This window comes from Nuphar pumila, chromosome 2 (genome assembly GCF_984573655.1).
Source record: "Nuphar pumila chromosome 2, dmNupPumi1.hap1.1, whole genome shotgun sequence".
NCBI lineage: Eukaryota > Viridiplantae > Streptophyta > Magnoliopsida > Nymphaeales > Nymphaeaceae > Nuphar > Nuphar pumila.
In genome coordinates this window covers 102,226,077-102,236,964 of record NC_143250.1, presented here as the reverse complement: position 1 = coordinate 102,236,964, position 10,888 = coordinate 102,226,077, and the positions used below count along the sequence as shown (strand labels likewise).

General features: G+C 38.7%; 1 protein-coding gene across 1 annotated transcript; it reads left to right on the top strand.

Annotated features, from left to right (window-relative positions):
* Window positions 1-14: 14 nt before the first annotated feature.
* Window positions 15-2,239, top strand: LOC149846441 (two-component response regulator ORR3-like). Its single transcript, XM_089991286.1, has 5 exons — window positions 15-153; window positions 442-503; window positions 1,278-1,355; window positions 1,505-1,575; window positions 2,113-2,239. Exons 1-5 carry the CDS (start codon window positions 15-17, stop codon window positions 2,237-2,239), a joined length of 477 nt encoding a protein of 158 aa, XP_089847412.1.
* The last annotated feature ends 8,649 nt before the right edge of the window (window positions 2,240-10,888 follow it).

Genomic DNA, 10,888 nt, shown 5'->3' with positions numbered 1-10,888 from the left:
GGTTTTATAGTTGCATGAAGGGGATGGCATCTTCCTCTTCTTGTTCATCAAGAGGGTTCTGTGATGAAGATGAGCCTCATGTGCTGGCTGTTGATGACAATCTTATTGATAGGAAATTCGTCGAGATTTTGCTGAGGAGATCGTCTTATAGGGGTGAGTTTTTTTTGTTTCTGGCATCATCTCTGATCATTGATCCCCATCTACGTACATGCCTTTGAGTTATTCCATATGGTTGATTCATCATCTTTCCTATTTCAAAGGTGGGAAATGACAGATTTTCTTTATCTTACGAGAGAGAGAGAGAGAGAGATGGTGATATAATTTCATTGGAAGATGTACCATGTGCTAACATATAAAATTTTGTTTTGTTTTCAGGTAAATTTTATTTGGTCATTCTATTTGACATATATAAAGAGTTTTTTCTTTGTTATGATTTCACAGTAACCACAGCCGAAAGTGGACCAGGGGCATTAGAATACCTTGGACAAGTACAAGATTCTAACGTGAGTTCAAGCTCACACTCATCTTCATGACATACAAATCACTAAAGAGCATAGAAAATAAGCATGTTGCTGAAAAATGCCACAAACCACCGTGCAGGCCATTAAAGGAAAAACAAAAAAAAAAATTAGGTGATAATATGCTTTTGGCATTATTTGGTATAATACCACTAATTAAGCAACCCATTATTTTTTTTCTCATCTCTGTTATTTGGTATAAAACAATACCAATGTTATTTAAACCATTTAATTGGCCTACTTTTTGTAGTAATATTATATTTATGAAAATAAGAGGGACATTTTCAAGATTTGCATAAGGGAGATCATTTTGTATTTTCAATAAGGGCCTGTTTGGAATCTCGGCGCTGGGATCGGCGTTTATGCATTTGGGATGGGAAGTGAGGCCCTTTCTTATTGTATTTACACTAAATCATGGATTTGGCAGCTGAGACTTCTTCAAGTGCATAAACTCCATAAACGCCCATCCCATCTACAGATTCCAAATAGGCCCTAAAATCAGAGAACAATTTGTTTAACTCCTTTTGAATTTTAAACAAAGAATCCGTTTCTTGCTCATTTTAATTTTTTCGATGCTACACTTTTTAAGAAAATCCAGTAATTCCATGATGGGCAGCTCTAAATATATATAACCAGACATTACTATTAATTAATGTTGATTTTATTCTGATTCTCATCTTAAATAGGTCAAGAGTTTGACTTCTTATCATTGCTCATTTATTGTTTAGATTGAGACATCTTGGCCTTATCAACTTTCAGGGCTCCAAGGTAAATTTGATAATAACAGATTATCAAATGCCTGGCATGACTGGATATGACCTGCTCAAGAGAGTCAAGGTATCAAATATATACACAAGTGAACCTCCCCTACTGTGATATGTTTCCTATGTTTGGTAGATATCTATTGTAATATGCAATCCTATTAAGCCTACGTACACAGAATAACACAATATTTTTATTCTCCATCTAACTCGATGGTTGTGCAGGAATCCACTGCTCTAAGAGAAATTCCGGTTGTGATCATGTCATCTGAGAACGTCCCCACACGAATCAACAGGTAAAACACACGAACGAAGAAAACCCTTGTTGTTGCAACCAATGTTGTCAGTATCGGCCGATACTTATCCGCAGAAAATTGATATGATACTAACCTGGATTGGTTAATTATTTTTTAATAAATGTAAAAAAATTTGCTTAAAATTATTTTTTTAATATTACTTTAATAGTTTTAACACGTGTCGTGTTCTGATTGATACCAAAAAAATAATTATTTTTTTAGCCAATTCAGAATGATTCACTAGAGAATCGGTATCGGGCCGATTCAGCTGAATCGTTGCAAATGGACCTAAATAGGCCGATTTGTATCTTATTGCTAGAAAATTGATACTGAACCGGCTTATTTTCAAATAAATCTTAAAAAATGATCAAAATAGTTTTTTTTATTTTTTAAATATTATTTTAATATTGTGTCACTTGTCTTTTTGTGGTTAAAAGTTGGCCATTGAGTTCGATTCAAACACCCTTTTAGTTATTTTTCGAAAACTTAGTTGCTGATATCTGCAAATTAAATTGCTGTATTTCTCAAAATCTACAGATGCTTGGAGGGTGGAGCAGAGGAGTTTATACTGAAGCCCCTTCAGCCATCGGATGTGAAAAGGTTGAAGTCCCATATCACCAAACTCGATCAAGGATGTGGTGGGAGGCAAAGTCGAGGAAGATGAGACTTCCATAGAGAGATACAGAGGATGTTGATAAATGTATCTTTTGTTAGCATTCAGGTATGTGGCATAGGACCCTAGGCAGGCTATTTAGGTTCAAATCCCATGGGTGTCACTCCTTGTGCTAGTAGGTCTCTGATCTTGTGTAGCAGTTTATGTGTAAATATCAAAAAAAGATAGATCGGATCACATAAAAGTAGGAAGACTTTGATTAATGGGAATTGATTTGAGAATCCATCCCATTGTAACCCCATAGTATGTTGATAAGTGTATCTTCTATTAGCATTCTGCTATGGTTGATAATATTGAACACCTCCACTTGTGTGGTTGGGGGTTCATTTTGGTCGTAGAAAAGTTGGATTACAGACAGATCGGATCACAGAAAAGTAGGAAGACCAATCAAATTTTGAGAATCCATCCCATTATAGCCCCATAATATCAGGGAGGATTTCAAGAAACCATGTATTTTTAGGAATTGTAATTATTTTAGGCCCTTGTTTTCAGCTGTGAAAAGTGTTAAAATTAACACAAAAAAAAATAGTTTTTTTTCCTTAATTATCAGTTGACTCTCTCTCTCTCTCTCTCTCTCTCTCTCTCTCTCTATATATATATATATATATATATATATATATATATATATATATATATATATATATATATATATATATATATATATATATATATATATATATATATATATATATATATATATATATATATATATATATAGCGTCAGTTTCTCATTAACTGTGATAATATGACCAACGGGGACACGTGAGACAGCAAAATAGTAAAAATTCAGGGACACCTGTGCTTCACGGGGGCACCCCACAGGCCATTTATTACTGCCGACGATAAAGTACACGAATGTCATGCTGGATCTGCCCAACGTGCGGACCCTGATGCCATCTCGGTTTGGACATATTTCACATGGACACGCCATTTTGTTGACGTGTCCTTGGTGAGACGTGGACACCGATACTGACACGTGTAGACCATATTTTAATTTTTAATTGTTCTAAGGTTTTATTTCAATAAGAATGTATGTTTAACATTAAAATATAAAAAAATAGTATTTTATTGATTAAAAATTTAAAAAAAATGTGTCATAGTGTCCGGTTTTCAAAAAAAAAATCCAGCTTGCCAGTCGCATCCTCGTGTCCACGTCTCTGTCTTCGGACCTACTCAAGTGGGTCCAATCAGCTAATTGAGCCGGACCCACAGCTAGGATCCTGGTGTTGGATGAACCCCGGTCTCTGGTTTGAAAGTTTTTAAACAAGGAGAAGTGCACATGTTTCTGATAAAAAAGGGAGATTTTATCAGCTGTCTTTGCCATACGCCTCAAACCCTCCTGCTTAAGTCAAGTCTTGTGGGATTCGAACCTAGTTTCAGCTACTCGGATCAGATCAAGGTCCAGATCCAGCCAGGTTAGGCCTAGCTACGACCATTTATAACCCCAGTTGGATCCAGAATTAGCAAGCCTGGAGTCTTTTCTCCAGTCTAAGTCTGATCATCTCCTTCACTAAATTCATAAGATTCAGATATTTATTGTTATTTGTTTAAAACAATGTTTTCGGTAGGGGTGTCAATGGGTTGGGATTCACCTGGACCCGACCTGTACCAAACCCTATAGGGTCCAGGTATGGTGATAAATAATAAGATCTGGGTCCGGACCCGAACGTCTGATTAATTTTGTGAAATTTTATACCAGACCCGGGCCTGTCAGTTGTGGGGCCCAAAGCCTGATGGAGGGCAATCAGGTGCTTTTAATGCACATATTTTGTGCCATGTGATTGCACTCGATCCGGACTCGTTGCCTAGGGTTTGAATCTCTCTCTCTCTCTCTCTCTCTCTCTCTCTCTCCTGTATTCGATCCTCTTGTTCTAAGCAACAATGGCAAGGGAGCAAAATCTAGATCCTCTCTGAGTGTATTCTGTTAATAAGAAGTGAATTCTTCTTCTGTCGCTGTGATTATATCTCTTAGGGTTTGTTTTCCTGCTCTTTGTTTAGGGATTAATATGATGGATTTTCAGGTTTTCTTTCCTTTTTGCTTTTTGGATTAAGCATTTTTAGGATTTTTTTTTATTTCATGTTTGGAATTTGTTTCGATCATTCTGAATCTGTGGCAATCAGTGGATGCTTCTGATTTTGTTGTCTGGAATTAGGTCTTGCTGAAATGTTGTTCTATTTTTTCTGAAGTTTTATATTCATTTTGGTTATTAGATTGATTTGTTTGGGTAGCTTAGGGTTCTAGTTTTTAATGTCAGTCTCTGATTGCTTCTTTTATTAAACGTGTAAGTGCTTGGAGATTTCTTATGTGTTCCAGACTCCTTGCTTGTCTACATCTACCTAATGATTTCTTTTGGTTGAGGTCTCAGGTTGTATGCTCATTTAAGTCATCATCAATCATTCTTTCTGTTTTTTAATTTTCTGATCTATTTTTAAGTTTTTGTTCACGTTGTTTTTTTTTGTCATATAATTGTTTGACTTGTGGTTTGTGTTATTGTTGTCATTATGATTGTCTGACACATATGAGTAGCTTATAGTCAGGTTTAGGCCTTCATTTGCTTATTTGTTTGTTTATGTTAGTGATGTGAGCATGTTGTATGCCCCCTCGGTAGGCAGTGTTCGAGGGTCTGAAACATGATTGACTCAAATTATACTTAGACTTCAAATTCATTAGTTAAAGAACTGCAGACAAGATAGTGTGACTCTCGCAACTGTTCCAAAGTGGCTCATCAGCATCTCTAAGTAAATCATAAAATCTACTAGCTGCATCGTTTGATGATTCTTCATCTATTGCAGTTGTTACATCACTAAAACCCATAACAGAACCCAGTTTTCTTCCTGCGACATCAAATATCAAATCCATATATGGATTATCGTGCACCACATTCACTCATGCATCAAAATTGTTTCTAAATTCTTCACCATGAAACACTCATTTCTGATAATCACTCACAAAATCCTTCCTGTATAGGTGATGTCTAACGTCATGAGGTTCTACAAATCGATTGTTCTTACAAATCTTGCATAGACACCTAATCCGACCACTGGGATATACTGTACTGACACTTGCCATTGCAAATTCAATAAAACTTTCAACATCATCCATATATTCATGCGATAACTCATTGTCAACAATCCTACGGTACATCCATTCACGGTTTATTGTCATTTTGTCGTATGATGTTATGAATAGTATCCTAACCAGTTAAAAGAGAATCATCAGAATGTTATGATGAAGAAAATATCAAATTTATCATGCAATATATGATGTCATACAATCACAAGAATTATGATGCATGTATTGATAACTTAATATTTTCATGTGCAAACTATTCATAACACGATACATTCACTTCAAGTATGATTTCATTATACAATTTCACATGTAAGTCATGATCAAATTGAAAGTAACTACATGCAAGCATGGATACAATCACATCAAATATTGTAATACATCGAAAACATTCATATCAAAAAAATGTCAAACATGTACCTGCAACAAACACACTCCAATATCCTGCTAACTACTACAATGCCTAGCATGGAATCTGTACTCAAAAAATAAGAACACTTCTATTCTCATACATTAAAATCATACTCAGCATGATCTCCAAACTCCAACAAAACAGTCCTAAATATCAACAAATAAGTGAGTGCATGAACAGTAAAGTGTTGCATCAAATAAATTAAATAACATGTGATACGCTTGCATCACTTACTCACCACGAGTATTTACTCGATTTATATTTTTTTTGTTACTTACTTACCACGGGTGTCGGGGCACAAGCGGGATCCGTTGAGAAATCTGCAAGAGACATTGTATTAAAATGAAGTCACCCTCTGCCGAAAGAAAAAAAATTAGAATAAATATCGAAGTCGGATGAGATTCCTGCAGGACACAATGCCTCTCAGGCGTCGACCACCTCTCCGTTCGGCCCAACAGGTTTTCAAGTTCGGTCGACCTGTCAGTAGGCCAGCGATGTACGATAGTGGCATGAGGTCTCTAGAGGCAGTGATCGTCCCCCGGAGCGGCAGGCACAGGGTGATGCTGTAGTTCAGGAACTCGACGATCCTCGGGCGCCCTCCGACCCGTCACCCCCCTACCAAAAAAAATGAGGTAGGAGGGGCAACCCCCTGCCGAAAAAAAAAAACGAGGCAGGGGGTCGCCCCTCTGCCTGAAAATTAAAAGAGGCAGGGGGGGCGACCCCCTGCCCGAATAAAAAAATGAGAAAAGGGGGGTAACCCCCTGCTGAAAAAAAAAGAGGCAGGGGGTCACCCCCCCCCCCTGCCGAAAAAAATAAGAGGCAGAGGGTCGCCCCCCCAAACATGCAAAGCTTTAATAACCCAAACAAGTTTAGGTTCATCGACCAGTGGAAAGCTGAGCTCTCCTATTTGGCCCAACGTCAGGTCGATCTTGTTGATGTGTCAGAGGGCCAAGTGCTTCAGTTGTAGAAGTGTATCATCGTCCTCTCTACCCTCATTGCAGAATGGAGAGCACGAGATGAGCTTAGATAGAAGTTGAGGGTCAGAGTTGCATGGTTGGCTAATGGCGATGATAATATACGATTTTTTCACATGGACGCATTAAATAAATACAGTAAGAACCGGTTACTCTCGGTCGAGATCGATTGATGCCAGTTTGGTCAGCAAAATTGTCTGTTAGTTATGGCTTCTTATTTCTCCAAGCTGTATTCGACCGACTTAGGCGTCGGGGGGGTCATCGGCGATATGGGCTATAAGCGGTTGGCGGCAAACCAATTTGTTCTTCTGCAGGCTTGATTCACCGAAGTTGAGATTTCTAATGCTATTGGCGGACTCTCAGGATGGAAGACCCCAGGCCTTGACGGTTTCCACGTTCTTCAAAGCTTTTTGGTCAATTGTTATAACTGACCTGCTCCACTTGTTTAATGAATTCTATCGTAATGCAAGGCTGCCTAAACCATATCATGTGGTAGTCATCTCTTTGATTCCTAAGAGGCAAGGGGCGTCAGACATATCCAACTTCAGGTTGATTTCGGTGATGGGTACTCTGTATCATATTATATCTAAGGTGTTGGCTAATCGATTGTGCGCTGTCATTGATCAACTTGTCTCTCTGAACCAGGGGGCTTTTATTTCAGGTCGAAGTTTGCAAGGGTCTTTTATTTGTGCAACTGAGCTTCTTCACTCTTTACAGTTGATTGGAGCACCGTACTTCTTGCTAAAATTGGATTTTCACAAGGCTTACGATAGTCTAGCATGGGATTTTCTGATTGAATCTCTAACAAACATGGGGTTTGGCAGTCGGTTTATAGCATGAGTTAAGGAGTTGGTCATAAAATCTGTATCGTCGGTTTGCATCAACGGACTGAAAGGGAAAGAATTCAAGTTAGCTAGAGGTGTGTGACAGGGTTGTCTCCTAGCCCCTGTCCTTTTTAATATCGCCACAAATGATTTACCTATTCTCATGAAAAGGGCAGAACAAACAGGCTTCTTGAATTCCTTGGGCATTCCTGGTTTTGTTGGTCACACAATTCTATATGCAAACGATACTATAATATTTGGTCATGCGAATGTTAATCAGATGTCTAGGTTGTGCTTCATTATTAAAGTCTTCGCTGCAATTTCAGGCCTTCGCCTAAACGAGAGTAAGTGCGCTCTGGTCTTACTCAATGCTGGCCCTTTTCTCCAATCACCTGCTGCAAGGATCTTCAACTGTCCAATATCTGACATTCCTGTCAATTTCTTGGGTCTATCATTGCACTCACTGCAGCCGACGGGAACATCATCTTGGATGTCTACTATAGAGCCAGTGCAAGGGAGATTGCAGTCTTGGAAGACCCGATATTTATCTTTTGCGGGATGATTGACGCTAATTCGTCATGTTTTGGCCCAATTACCAGAGTTTTGTATGAGCATGTTCATTATACCGACGACAATAGAATAGACGATTAACTGTTTGCTTTCGCACTTCCTTTGGTCTGGGAATATGTCTCACAAAAAATATCCGCTTGTTTCTTGACAACAGATCGTTCTTCCGAGACGGCTTGGAGATTCCGGTTCTGAGAAAGAGGAGCATCATTTTAATCTTGAAGTGGGCTCGGGTAGCTTCCACATCTCAATCTCCTTGGGCTACGTTTGTTAGGCAAAAATATGGTAGTCTACCTGACTCCCTTCTTTCGACGCCCAGTTTGGTGTGTCATTCGTCCCTCTGACTGGAGTGGCGGAAGATACTTTGGTCCTTCAGTGGAAGTGATCTTAGGCATGTCCATGGCCGCCCGTGGCTTCACTAGGCCATGGCGAGCGGAGATAAGTTCTCTATTAAGCAAGTTTACCATTCCTTGTTGTCGTCCGGGATGGACTGGTTTTTCACTGATTGTATGTGGGGTAAGGGGCCTGCTCCAAGGGCAAAAGCTTTGGGATGGATAGTGGCTCTGGATCGTGTTCAAACCCAGATTAATGTCAGGAAACAGGGGATTCAATTTTCCAGCATGTGTGTTCTTTGCGAGAAGGCAGTAGAGGACATGACTCACCTATTTTGTCTCTGTCCGGTCGTTCTAGACTTATTTTTTCAAACTTGGGGTGCACCGTCTGTTCTTATTCAGGACCTCTTGCTTGGTCCCATGATTTTATGACACAAAAAAAAATGGAGATTATTGTGGCGGGTATGGTTGTTTTCAGCATGGTGGGTGATCTGGACTGAAAGAAACGACATCTTCTTCAAGGGCATCAAATTTGATTTTGGAAGGCTTCGCCAACGGGTCATGTCTGATGTGTATCTAGCTCTTTAATTACATAGTAGAGATGAGGGTTTGATCTGCTTGTACTCTGAACTGTGCACAATCACCATCTAGATTGTGGTTGTCTTACTCCTATGTTTCTCTCTCATTCAATATTCGGTTGGATGTAATTTGGTAATGTTGAATGGTGAATGCTCTCTCTCTCTCTCTCTATTAGCCTCGTGGGGGTTCACTAGGGTCAGTCGTGTTAAGGAAACCATTTTTGCAAATTTTGGTTGTTCCAAACCTGAACCGACCCAACTCACCAACATATTTTGGGATCGAAAACCCAACCCGTTTGCATCCCTAGTTGGCGCAGTGGGGTAGGCCGAAACTGTCATACAGGTGGTTCGGGTTCAAATCATGCCGACATCATATCCCCTGGCATAAGCCGATGGCCAACATAAGCTCAGGGGGGCACAGTCACAGCCTTCTAGTTTTACTCCTTTCGAAGTCGTTTCATGATCTACCCACCACCGAGACAAGGTTTAATCTGTTTAATAAACCAAAACAGAAAGAAAAAAAGCATCTCTCATCTATTATATATTTAAATAATCAAAATAAGAGTCACTAGAATATGAGAACTTAATGCGTGAAGAGTGATTTTCATGAATTTTTTGTTATTTTCTCTTGAATCTAACCATACACGTTTAGTTTTACAAGAACTCATCATTCAATTTTGATGCATAAACGATATTTTTTAAGGCTTTAAAATCAATGGCTCATAATCTTCATAAATATTCATGCATTCAAAAATCACATTTTTTTCATCGAAAATACTCGATCCAATGGTTGATTCCTAGCAAATTCACCATGCCAAGCACATCCACATGGTTGGATTTGCAAAACAAGTGTTGGAAATGCTCATATTTCCATCTCTCATATTTTAGTGATTCATCAAAATTATAATACTTAAAATAATCATTATTTGTAACAATGAACTTTTTCTTTATTAATGAGATGAGATCAGGTCAGTGGGATGAGCACTTCTGGATGCCATTGATCCCAAGATGAACGACATCCAAAACCTGTAAGAATGAGATGCCCTTCACTTCCAAAACCTCTAATAAAAAATCAATCAATTCAACCCTGAATCAGCAAAATCAGGTTGAATTGGCCCAATTCTAGCTGGTTCAGGGCTGAAACGGTCCATCTTTTGTAATTTTTTTCCATTTTTTTTATTTCTTGAATTTTAAAAAATTTAAATTGACTGATTCAACTTGATTCAATTCAAACCTGAAATGTGAAGTCTGTTCACCAGATCCACGGTTTTGTTGTCAAACCGTTCCGCATGAGAGGTTTATGTAGGCACTTTATAAAAAATACTGCGGAAAAACAAGCCAAACGAACCGAACAAGGGTGTTCGAGCTCAGCTTGTTCTTGTGAAAGCCAAGCTAAACGAGCCAAGTCCAAACTTGCACGTTTTAGTAAAAAAAAATACATTTTCTTAAAACAAAAATAATAAAGCTTGGACCGTAAACCTACCGAGCCAAACTCAAAATGGCTCATTTTACATTGTTTCAAAGCTACAACAGGATTTGAACTCTAAACTTACTGCTTGGAAGCCAAACTCAACATATGCACTTTATGAGATAAAACATAAGAAAAATATATTTATTTTATAATTATCGAGCCTATACAAGCCATGCTGGACCGAATGCTTGTTCTTCGCGTTCGGGTTGCCAAGCCTATTTCACCAGGAGCTGAACACAAGCCAAGCCACAAGTTGCTCATCTTGTTACCCAGCACTAGCTCTAAATGGACATATTTGCCTTATCATACTTTGATGAACTTGCGTTAACCAGCATGCCCCCAACATTGAAGGGTCTCCTACAAAACATCGAACTGGAGGGCCATGACAACAATTGGATATTGTTCAAAAGCC